Source organism: Marmota marmota, unplaced genomic scaffold (genome assembly GCF_001458135.2).
Source record: "Marmota marmota marmota unplaced genomic scaffold, marMar, whole genome shotgun sequence".
Taxonomy (NCBI): Eukaryota; Metazoa; Chordata; class Mammalia; order Rodentia; family Sciuridae; genus Marmota; species Marmota marmota.
This window is the reverse complement of record NW_025999990.1, coordinates 29,941,524-29,953,893: the sequence shown is the minus strand read 5'-3', so window position 1 is coordinate 29,953,893 and position 12,370 is coordinate 29,941,524. Positions and strand designations below refer to the sequence as shown.

The window sequence follows — 12,370 nt, the reverse complement described above, 5'->3', positions numbered from 1 at the left end:
AAAAAAAAAAAAAAAAAAAAAAAAAAAAAGTGAAGAAGGAAAAAGAAACTCATGCGAGGTTTTGCCGTCAGACCTCAAACTGTAAATTTCCACCACAGTGCATCACAAGTGCTTAGTTAAGATTTAAAAAATGTGTTGAATTTGTATATACTATATATAGGAAAAAATAGAATATATAGGTTTTAGCATTATCTATAGTTTCAGGCATCCATATAGGTTTTGGAAAGTATCCCCTGTGGACAAGAAGAGACTAATATAATGGCTAAAAACTCCAAAACTTGAGGAAAGACATCCGTCTACAAATCTAAGATGATAAATGACTCAAAACAGGATAAACTCAAAAAGTCCCACACTGGATCACTTCCCCTATCTCTCCTATACTGGAGATTGAACCAAGGGGCACTCTACAACTGAATACATCCCCAGCCCTTTTTATTTTGTATTTTGGAATGGAGGTCTCACTAAGTTGCCTTGAACCTGGCAATCCTGCCTCAGACTCCTAAGTCACTGGGATTACAGGCATACATGCACCACCAGACCCAGCTGCACAGTGAAACACACTATAATCAAACTATCAAAACAAAGACACAGAGAATCTTAAAAATAGTAAGAAAGAAGAGATTGCCAGATACAAGAGAGCATTGATAAAATTAAAAGCCATTTCTCAAAAACTACAGCACCTAAAAAACAGTGAGAGCATATTTAGAATACTGAAAGGAAAAACAAAACAAACTGTAAACAAAGAATTTCATATCTGGCAAAACTACCCTTCAAATCTGAAATAAAATATTTCAAGAGAGACAAATATTTTAGTAAATTCATCACTAGCAGACCTGATTTACAAGAAATGCTTAAAGGAAAACCTACAGGCTAAGATGGAAAAAACACTAGATGGTAATTTATAGTAGTAAGAAATAATGAGTATCATATAAAAGTCAATATTATTGTGTTTCTGGTTTATAAAACCTCATTTTGTATATGATTTAAAAACCAAATGCATAAAGCAATTTACAAGTTTACTGATTAAACACAACATAAAAAGATGTAGGGGCTGGAGTTGTGGCTCAGTGACAGAGTGCTTGCCTAGCATGTGTGAGGTCCTTGGTTTGAGTCTCAGCCCCGCATATAAATAAATAAAATAAAGCTCTATTGACAACTAGGGGAAAAAAAGTAATTTGCAACAATAACGTAAAGGAGGGACAAAGCAATTCAGGAACACGAGTTTTTGTTTGGTATTAAAAATAAATTGATATCAGTTCAAATTAGGCTGTTATAAATTTTGGTTGTTAAGTAGAATTTTAAAAAGAACCCCACTTCAAAAAACAGAACTAGGGACCATGGATGGGTAAACAATTCTTCCCAAGAGAGAATACAAAATTGCAGAGGAGTTGTCACTACAGCCTGGAGACTAGGGGACAGAAAAGAAACAAGAAATTGGAGGAGTACATAAAAGCACACAGATACATTAAAGTGCAAGATTTTTTATATCATTCTTGATATTGAGTTGAAATTCACATAACATAAAATTAAACATTAAAGTATACAATTCAGGGGCATTTAGTGAATATTTGTAAGGTTGTATAACCATCACCTCTATCTAGTTCTGGTACATGTGCAGCACCTCCAAAGATCACATGACATCCATTAACCACTCACTCCCCCACTTGTCTCCTTTATTTCCTGGCAACCAATTTCTATCTTGCAGATTTATCTATTCTAGTTATTTCATATAATGGATCATACAACGTGATCTTTTGTGTCTGCATTCTTTTGCTTTGCATGTTTTTAAGGTTCATCCACACTACAGCATGTATCAGTACTTTGTTCCTTTTTGGGCTGAATAATATTCCACTGTATGGATATACCACCTTTGTTTATCCATTCATCTGTTTTTTAGTGGACATTCAGGTCCATAACAGAGAAAAGAATCACTAAGTCGTCAACAAACTGATGGTATAAAATAGAAATAATGACATCTAAACTTATAAACACATTTGATTTACTGACTAAATGTTAGTAAATGTTAAGAGCTCAGGTTACTTTTATTCAGATTTTACTCAGGGGTTTCCATTGAAACAGAGCCAATATGTTGTCTGTACAGAGACACAGATTTACTATACTGAATTGGTTCATGGAACTATGGAGACGAATCCCAAGATCTGCAGTTGACGAATTAGAGACCCAAGAGAGCCAACAGTGAAGGTCTAGTCCAACCCCAAAGACTTGAGAACCAGAAGTGTCAGCAGTATACTACCAGTCTGAAAGCTGCAATCTGGAGACCCCAGGTGAGCAGTTGATATTTCAGATCAAGTCCAAAGGCAGGAACAAAACAAAGCCCTGGCTTCAAGCCAGATGGGCATGAGTTTTCTCTTATACATTGGAGAGTGAATCTTTGTGTTCTATTCAGGTCTTCAATTGACTGGATAAGCCCACTTACATTATGGAGGCAATCTACAATTCAAATGTGAAATTACATCCAGAAATATCTTCAGACACATCCAAAATATCTAACCAAATGTCTGGGTACCTTGTGGCCCAGTCAAGATGACACATATTAACCATTACAAGTTTTATAGTACTTCATAACACTCTACTAAGAAAACTAAATTTCTTGCTGGTTTGGCAAAAATAGAATCCTTGGCTACCCAAACAAATGTAATTTGTTTTAAAGAATAATCTATAAAATAGAAAACAGTGTACCTTATGACTTGAGCAAATGATAAAGAGAAGCAGACAACTTTCGGGATTAAATATCTAAGGTTTTTAAAATACATGTATGAAGATTTGAATTTGATGTCAACATATCTTATATACAAACAGATAAATTGTGGTATATATGTGTATTAAGAATTGTAATGCAAAAAAAAGAGAGTACATGTATAATGGCATAATTTGGCATGAACATACTTTATATACAGAGTTACGAAAAATGTGCTGTAAATGGGTAATAAATGAGTGGAATGCATTCCACTATTGTCATGTATGTAATAAATGAATGAATGAATGAATGTCTAAGGTTTTTATAAGCCTGTGCTTTGAAAAACAAATAATGTGCCTTGAATTGAACCAAAATATGCTGTCACAAATATCGACCAATTCATATTACTTTTCTAACTTACCAAAAAAAATACCATTTTCTTCGATTTTAAGTCTTTATGAATCCCATAACACTTTCATCTATTAGCCTGTACTACAATCAAATAAAATACTATCATGGTTTAGCTAGGAGGTGCCCCCGAAGGCTCATTAGTGAGACAATAAAGAACACTCTGAGGTAAAATGACGGGATCATGAGAGCCTTAATCTACTCAGTATATTGATTCACCAGAATGGATTAACTGGGTAGTGATTGAAGGCAGGTAGGTTGTGGTTAGGAGAAACAGATCACTAAGAGCATGCCTCTGGGGCTTATATTTTGTCCTTGCCAGTGAAGAGCTCTCTGCTTCCTGACTGTCAGTGTCCTGGGCTACTTTCCTCTGCCCCACCCCTTCACCACAATGCTCTGCCTCACCTTGGAACTAGAGCTATGGAGTTGACCATCTATGGATTAAGACCTCTGAAATCATGAGCACCAAACAAACTTTCCCGCCTCAAAATTTGTGCTTGTCAGGTTTCTTGGTCACAGCGGTGAAAAAACTAACAAAACAGATATATATAACACAAGTTGGGCAATTATTTAAAACTTAAATGTGCATTCCATGATATTATTTACAGATCTTTATAAAAGCATCAAGAAAAGGATACCTGAACAAGTTTGAGAACCACTTCCATTTAAACAATACAATAAAGACACATTTAAAATAAGATTGCCCAATTTCCTAAGATTTTTCATCATAAAGATGTGAATTCTCTTTAAACAATCAATCATATATATATGTTGCAAAATAACAAAATGTTTTTCTTGTAAATGACAAGTTGATTCTAGAGTTTATACAGAAAAACAAAAGAATACTCAATGAAACTCTGAAAAAGAACTATGGAGGGGGGCAATAATCTTTCACACGTGAAAATAATAGCGTATATGCTGAAGCTGTAGCTCAGTGGCAGAGCGCTTGCCTAGCATGCATGAGGCACTAGGTTCGATCCTTGGTACCACATAAAAATAAACAAATTAAATAAAGGCATTGCATCCATCTACAACTACAAAACATTTTTTTAAATAAAGAAAATAATAGAGTATTATAGTAGGACATAAGAACACATACACACAGAATCACAGTATAGAAAAATACTCATATATATGAAAAATTAATGTATGATAAGGCATTTCAAAAGGATAGAAATAAAAATGAACTTTTAAAGAATGATGTGATATTGGGCTGGGGATGTGGCTCAAGCGGTAGGCCTGGCATGCATTCGATCCTCAGCACCACATATAAACAAAGATGTTGTGTCCGCCAAAAACTAAAAAATAAATATTAAAATTCTCTCTCTTTCTCTCTTAAAAAAAAAAAAAAAGAATGATATGATACACTAATGCCTATCATTTCTACTAAGGTCTCTTAAAACACCAGCTGAAACCATTAAGAAAACACTAGAATATTTAGTACTATATTTATAAATCATAATAGCAAAAACTGATATATCCTAAATGTGCATCAATAGAATGGTGATATGAATTTTGATGCATCCATAAGATGGAATACAATGCAATCATTTTTTAAATGAGGCAACACCATATAGGTATGCTGTAAATATGTAACAATTCAAAAGACATATTAAAGAGAAAATGCAAAGAATAAGGAAATCTTTAATACTCTACAAGAAAGAAAAACATTGAAAAAAAATTGCAACAAAATTCCCTCTCCCTCTTCCTCTCCTTCCCCTATCCCCTTCCTCTCTCTGGGGGTCAAACCCAGGGACCTCACACATGCTAGGCAGGCATTTTATCAAGGAGTTACATCCCTAGTTGATTTCTTATTTCTAAGTTTTTGACAAATTCTTGTTATGTTGCCCAGGTTGGCCTTGAACATGAGATCTCCCTGCCTCAGCCTCCCAAGTAGCTGGGATTATATACGATGTGCCGCCCCACCCTGTTTTGCCTTTTGAATTTCTCTATTATGTGCACATTATTACCTATCCAAACATGAGTACAGTTTAAAAACTATACCTGAAAAATCCAAGCATTTACAATATCATAATAATTTTTTTCAATTTCTCAATTATTATAGATAGAAAGAACTAAAGAGAAGCTTTAAGAGAGAGAGTAAGACAAACGGGCACCTGATAGCCGTGAATCATCCCACAACCCAAAAACCAGGGTGCAGGGGCACAAGCCTGTAATCCCAGTGGCTCAGGAGACAGAAGTTCAAGGCCAGCCCAGCAATTTAGCAAGCCCTAAACAACTTAAAAATAAAAAGAGGGGGTGGGGCTGTAGCTCAGTGGCAGAGCACTTGCCTCTCACGTGTGAAGCATTGGGTTCGATCCTCAGCACCAAATAAAGGCATGCTATCCATCTACAACTTCCAAAAAAGAAAAAGAACTGAGGATGATGCTCAGTGGTAGAGTGCCCCTGAGTTCAACCCTCAGTACCAAAAACAAAACAAACAAAAAATGACCCAAAAAGTCTAATTCATCCCCTTAATACATTCTTACAAACAGATTAAAATGTATCCTAAACCATTTTAAGTCTTTCCATACATTAAAAACTAAAGGCTTATCTAAAATTCATATTATCCAACCTTGCTACAAAAAGGATTTCTGAACTGAAATGTTCTACATAAAATGTCAAATGTTCTAACTAAATCTACATTCAAATGATTAAAGCAACAGGAAACACTGCATTCTTTGTGTAGCTCCTAGAAAATTCTACTCATAGTTCAAAATTAAATAAAAGAAGCCTTCCCAGATTCTCTAAACTAAACTAAATGTCCAATTATATTTCTCCTTTGTATTTCTGTACTGTTAACTTATTTAATGGTCTACTTCCCTGGTTGGTATGTAAGCTCCATGAAGATAGCTATGTCTTTTTTATCTGCTGAATCATTATTAGTCCACAACAGAGGAAGGAGTTCAACAATTGTTTTCTGAATAAAGAAAACGAACAGGAGAGGTCTAGTTGTCCATTTCAACAAAAAATTCGTTTAAAAAAAAAAAACTATAAAATTAAACAGCCACATTATGTTTGTTTCATGCACAAATACACCTTTATTTTTATTAGAAATTCAAGGTAATTTGCTTAACCAATAGCAAAATAACATCAACTCATATTATTTTAAATTTATGTTATAGGAAAGAAAAGTTAAATAAAATTACTTTTTTTTAGGTCAAGGAAAATTTGATAAATTCACTAAGTTTTCAGGGGAATCAATAGTTTAAAGGGAACATGGCTGCTCAAGGCAAAGCAAAATATTGTAGGTTCTTGATCTTACCACCAATTCACAGGAAATGATCTAGTTCTCAACATTGTCTGTGGATCTCTGGGGGTCCTCAAGACCATTTCACAATTATGCTAAGTTACCATTTGTCTTTTTTAACTCTTGTACTCTCATACACACACAGTGGTGTTTTTCAAAGGTCATGTGATGTGTGATACGCCAAGACTGAATTCAGAAACAAACTTGAGAATCCAAGTGCTTTCGATTAAGACATTATAGAGATTTGCAGGGTCTAAGTATAGCTCAGTGGTAAAGTACATGCTTACCATGCAGGAGGCCCTGGACCAACACCATAAACACAAAAAAGATTTGTAAAAATATAAAACACTCTCTAATTTTTTTTTAGAAAATATAATTATTTTTCATTCAAAATGTTATTTTGTTAACCTGATCAATTTAGTATTGTCATTTTAATAAGCTAAATAATTAGTAACTATTTTAAATGTTTTAATTTCTAATGTAGCAATTACCAATAGATTTAATCCACATTAAAAAAAAAAAAAAAAAAGACTTGAAGTGCTCAATATTTTTTTTCTCCCAGTGCTGGGAAATGAATCCAGGTTCTCATGCATGCTAGGCAAGCATTTTATCACTGAGCTACAGTCCTAGCCCTTCTTTATTTTGAGGCAGGATCCCAGTAAATTGCCCAGGCTCGCCTTAAACTTGTGATCCTACCTCAGCCTCTCAAGTAGCTTAGATTACAAGTGTGTATCACCATGCCTAACTTCATAACAATTTTTAAAAGTAAAGGAATCCTCAAACCAAAAAGTCTCAGAAATTCCTAGTCTAGACTGGAAATTTCTATGAGATAACCAATTTGATCTTTTTTCAATGAATAAATTTAAAATGAAAAGGAGAAACCATAGATGTAAATAGATTTAAGGAATATGGTAATAAATTGCAATAAGGAAGCTATTTGGATCCTGAATCAAACAAATGGCTAAAAAAAAAAAGAAAGAAAAAGAACAAGATAACAAGGAAAAAAATACTTTTTGAATATCTGATAATATTTTAAGAAACTAAATTTTTTCAGATGTTAAAGGTTAAAATCGTGAAAGCTAGGCAATAACTACAATGGGAATTTATACCTGTTTGACATCTTTTATAATAATTTGTTTTTTAATCAGCCTACTGGCTGATAATTTAAACCTGCCATCAAAATGTTACAAAAATCACTTTACACTACAAATCTAATTATTGGAAAGGAATGTGAAAAACCTTTAAAAAGAAAGTAAGAAAAATAAATACAAACCAAAATATAATTTGACAATTATCTTCAAAGATGCAGAAAATATGATTAAGTTTATAAAGTCAGCTTGAAAACATAAAATCCTTTTAAGTATAAAAACTTAGAAAGAAAATATAAACATTGTCTACTTGTTCAATTCTAACTCTAAAAGAGAAAGAAGTAACAGTATCAGACAGTATAGAAGCCATGGAATTATCAATTCAGAATCTCCATTTCAATGATTTATATTGCTATATGTTTTTAAAGCAACTGACAATTATTCTTTAACTTTCTACTTTCTAAAACCAAATAAAATAAAGCAGTTAAAAATATACAGTACAGAGGTAGAGTGCTTGCCTAGCATGTGGGATGCCCTGGGTTGGATCTTTAGTACCACAGAAAAATAAATAAATAAAACAAAGGTACTGGGGCTGGGATTGTGGCTCAGCGGTAGAGCGCTTGCCTAGGACTTGCGAGGTCCAGGGTTCAATCCTCAGCACCACATAAAAATGAATAAATAAAATATTGTGTCCAACTACAACTAAAAAACAAATATTTTATAAAATAAATACACACACACACACACACACACACACACACAGTACAGGGCTGGGTCAGTAGCTCAGTGGCAGAGCACTTGCCTCCCATGTGTGAGGCACTGGGTTCAATCCTTAGCACCACATAGAAATGAAACAAATAAAATAAAGGCATTTTGTTTATCTACAACTACAAAAAATTTTTTTTAGATATGTACAGTACATAAAACCAGCATCTAACCTATAACCTTATTAGTGAATATGAATTCAACAAATACCCAAAAACTTTCAACAAAAGTAGTCTGCTAGGGCTAAGAAAGCTAAAAATTGAAATAAGAAAACAACACAAAGAAGCCCACTACCTTACTTCATAACCAACATGACACACACCCCCAGTCTACAACATAATATAAAGTGGTAGTTTCCTAGTCCACAATCAGTATGTGATTGCCATTATCATTGTGCTACATGAGACTAGGATGTTGAAATTGAAAAACAAAACTGCAAGAAGGTAAGAGGACACAAAAAGTACCCTGCAAAGGTAGTCACTGTCAAGGAAAGGAAACTCTTGGTAGGCTAATTCAGACCAATATAAGAATTGCAACAGCAGTATGTTCACCAGCACCACCACCACCACCACCACCACATTCACCATCATCACCCTTCCTAAAGCATCTATTGATACACCTTTTTTTTTTCCTAATTATGAAGGATTTTTTTTTAAAAATGGAAACATCCTTAAACTCAGTTAACAGCACATTTTATCATTTTCACATATTTGTACCTTTTTAAAACGTTTTGTGGTATTGGAATTGAATCCAGGACTTCACATGTTAGGTAAGCACACTATCACTACAATGTAAATTCTTTTTGTGTGTGTGTGTGGTGCTGGGGATTGAACCCAGGGCTTTGTGCATGCAAGACAAGCACTCTACCAACTGAGCTATCCCCAGTCCCAATACAATGCAAATTCTTGACTTTTCAAAGTTTACAGATACAATCCTTTTTATTTTTATTTTGAGACAGGGTCTCTAGTTGCCCAGATTAGCCTTGAACTCGTGATCCTCTTTTCTCAATCTCCCAAGTAACTGGGAGATGCAATACTGTGATGGGCTTGTTTTAAAACATATGAAACATTAGATAGCACAAATCCCATTGCATTTCCTCTCTTCCTATGACAATTACTATCTTGGAATATAGTGTTAAACACTGCTATTCATGATTTAACTATATCTACAGCTATATGTAAACAAAAAAGAGTATCATTCTTACATGTTTCTAAACTTTACCAAATGGCATACTGGTCTATACCTAATGTTTTCTTAGCTCAAGATTTTGTTTGTTGTTTCTTAATTCAGTCATGTTCTTTCATGTAGCTCTAGTTCATTTATGAAAACTGTTGGACAGCATTATACTATATGAATATAAAAATATGGTTGCTCATTCTTTAATGGAATGTTCAAATTGTTTCCATTTTTGTTACAAAGCTGCAATAAAACAATTCTGTAGCATGTACTCATTTCTAGGATATATTCCTAGAAGGAGAACTGCTAAGTTAAAGGGTGTATACCTTCAATTTCATTAAAGGTTATTAAATTGACCTCCAGAATTATTTTACCTTTTTACATTTCCACCAAGCAGTGTTAAGCGTTACTGTTTCTCACTGGGTGCGGTGGCCCACAACTGTAATCCCAGCAACCTGAGAGGCTAAGCAGGAGGATCTGATGTTCATGTTTGGGGCCAGCCTCCACAACTAAAAGTGAGGTCCTGTCTCAAAATAAAAAGGACTGGGATGTGGCTCAATGGTAAAGCAACTCTTGGTTCAATATCTAGTACAAAAAAAAAAAAAAAGAGTTACTGTTTCTTTTCATCCTCAGCAGTTCTTGATACTGTCATTCATTTTAATTTTGCCAAACTGATGAACATAAAATGATACCTTGCTGGTTTATTTTTTCCTCATTACTAAGTATCATTTGTTGGCATTCAGGTTTCCTCCTGAAAAGTTTAAAAACAGTACTGTCATTTTTCTATTAATTTTTAACAGTTCTTAAGGTAGTCTGGGTATTAATACTTTATTGGTTGTAGGTGTTTCTACATACTCTCTCCCAGCCCCCCAAAAGATAAACCAGGTGCTGATTTTGAAATCTAATAGTGCAGAAACTATTGACTTCTCAAGTTCACAGTTACTTTGAAGACCTTATCAGTGTTTCGCAAACGTTTTTGTCCACTCATAGATGAATTCCTCCTTCAAAGTCAATACACATACATGTCTACATAAACTGAAAAACAGGGCTGCAACTCAAATTTCTTCTAAGGGATGACATTTCCTTAACCACAGCAATATACAAGACAAGCACAGGCGGTCTCCATTCTACACAGTCACCACCATATTTTGGCTTTCATACGAGTCAGTTAGTAAGCATCTATTTTGATTAATGTTTGTTAAGACTCTTCACACTTTAATAATCATCATGTCCATCAGGATGTCTGAAACAATAAAGAAAAGTGCCCACTCAACCCAATGAATTAAGAATAAAGATACAAACTCAAGGCTAAGCAAGTAGAAAAGTGGAATTTTTTCTTTTCCGTTGGCACTAACATAAACTGTTTTTCACAAAGGTGCTCTGCATAAGTGAAATGATTTTGGATATTTCAGCAAGACATCTGCTCAAAAAAGTTTACTACGTTTACAAGAACACTGTCAAATATGCTACAAAACAAAGACACTGCACTAGAAGCATATACTCATAAAGCAAAAACAGCCTTTAGATCATTAGCTCTAACTTTTTCATTTTCAGATGAATTATCTACAATAACAGAGGTTAAAAGAAATTTACCAACCCATATCCTCTAAAAATCTACAAAGTCAGGGTTCTTTTTACTGCATCACGCGTCTTCTTATTTTAGACTCCCAGTTCTAAAATTGATCTATTAATTTTACAAGACTTGGGTTCTAGAAATTATGGAACCAACTCCCAAGCTCACACCAATATTTTCCTTTCCATTTCCCTCCCCATCCTATATTATAACTTCAGGGGGGGGGAAAAAAAAAGGAATACCGACTGCCTGAGTTTCTGGCCCCAGCTGGGTGCAGAGTCTCAAGCCCCTACTGCTGTACCTGCATTAAATTAGTCGCATTTTTTAAGAGTATCATTCCCTTCTTTATTCAATAAATAGGTACTAAGCGCGGACTTTGCAGGAAGCGCGATGCACGCTGCACCTACAAGCTCGCGGACCACCGCGCGAGGGCACGAAGACAGATCTCCCGATGTCGGAGTCGGCGGGGCCCGAGTAGGGGCCCTCTTGGGAGCCGGGCGCTGAGGAAGGGGGATAGGGGATCCCCGGAGCGCCAGGGAAGCCAAGAGGCGCAGGAGACTCACCTTTCCGCAGCTCCCGCTCCCACACGGTGACGATGGGCCGCGAGTGCTTGCGGTGGTGGATGAGCCACAGGGACAAGGTCTGCACGCTCTGCTGCGAGTTGCTCAACTCCGACAGCTTCTTCTCCAGCGCCGCCTCAGAGAAGGCGGACATCCCTCCAAAACCGCGTTCACGCCGTCCCACGCGGTGGGGCCAAGGGGAGGAGAGTTTCGCCGCGCTCGTCGCGGCCTCGCCCCCTCACCCCACCCTTCCCCACGCCCTCACCACCGACGCCGCTACATCCAAGTCCCTCCGCAAACCAGCAAGATGGCGTCTGGCCGGCAGTGACGTCACGGCCGGCCACCACGCCCCTCCCGCTACTAGCCCTGGGAAAGGAGGTGCCGCCCAGAGGCGGGACCACCAGGCGGAAGGGGTAGGGCCTAAGCTAGTGCCTGGGAAGTGGGCGGGGACAGGGCTGGAGGCAGGGCTTGTGTTTTGGGGCCTGCAATCCTTTTGGGGAATCCTGTCTCTGCAAAATAAGCAGTTAATACAGATAATTACACGGGTGAGCACATTGATTTAAATCGGTGCAGCCACCTTGGAAGTCTGTTTACATGATTATTACTTTGATAACTACGCCATTATCTCAGCTATTCAGGAGGCTAAGGCAGGAGCATCGCAAACTCAAGACTAGTGTATGCTTCTTAGGGAGACCCTCTCTTAAAATAAAAATTTTAAAGGCCTGATGATGTAACCCGGTGATAGATTGCTTGTCTAGCATGCATGACACCCAGAGTTTAATCCCCACTGTTGAAAAACAAAAAAAAAAAATAGTATAAACCACACTGGGGCAGGTGCCTATGGTCCCACTC

General features: G+C 36.3%; 1 protein-coding gene across 3 annotated transcripts in view; it reads right to left on the bottom strand.

Moving 5' to 3' along the window:
- The window catches only part of Rprd1a (regulation of nuclear pre-mRNA domain containing 1A), a 59,665-nt gene extending 47,837 nt beyond the window's left edge, over positions 1-11,828 (bottom strand). Inside the window, exons 1-2 of one of the 3 annotated variants that reach the window (XM_048806323.1) lie at positions 11,522-11,653; positions 10,078-10,136 (exon numbers count right to left, since the gene is read on the bottom strand). In XM_048806323.1, the coding sequence (XP_048662280.1) occupies positions 10,078-10,114 (37 nt within the window). In that variant the 5' untranslated portion in view covers positions 10,115-10,136; positions 11,522-11,653. Of the gene's footprint in view, positions 1-10,077; positions 10,137-11,521 lie in introns of all 3 variants that reach the window. The other 2 variants (XM_015482429.2, XM_015482428.2) reach the window with 2 other exon arrangements.
- Positions 11,829-12,370: the final 542 nt, after the last annotated feature.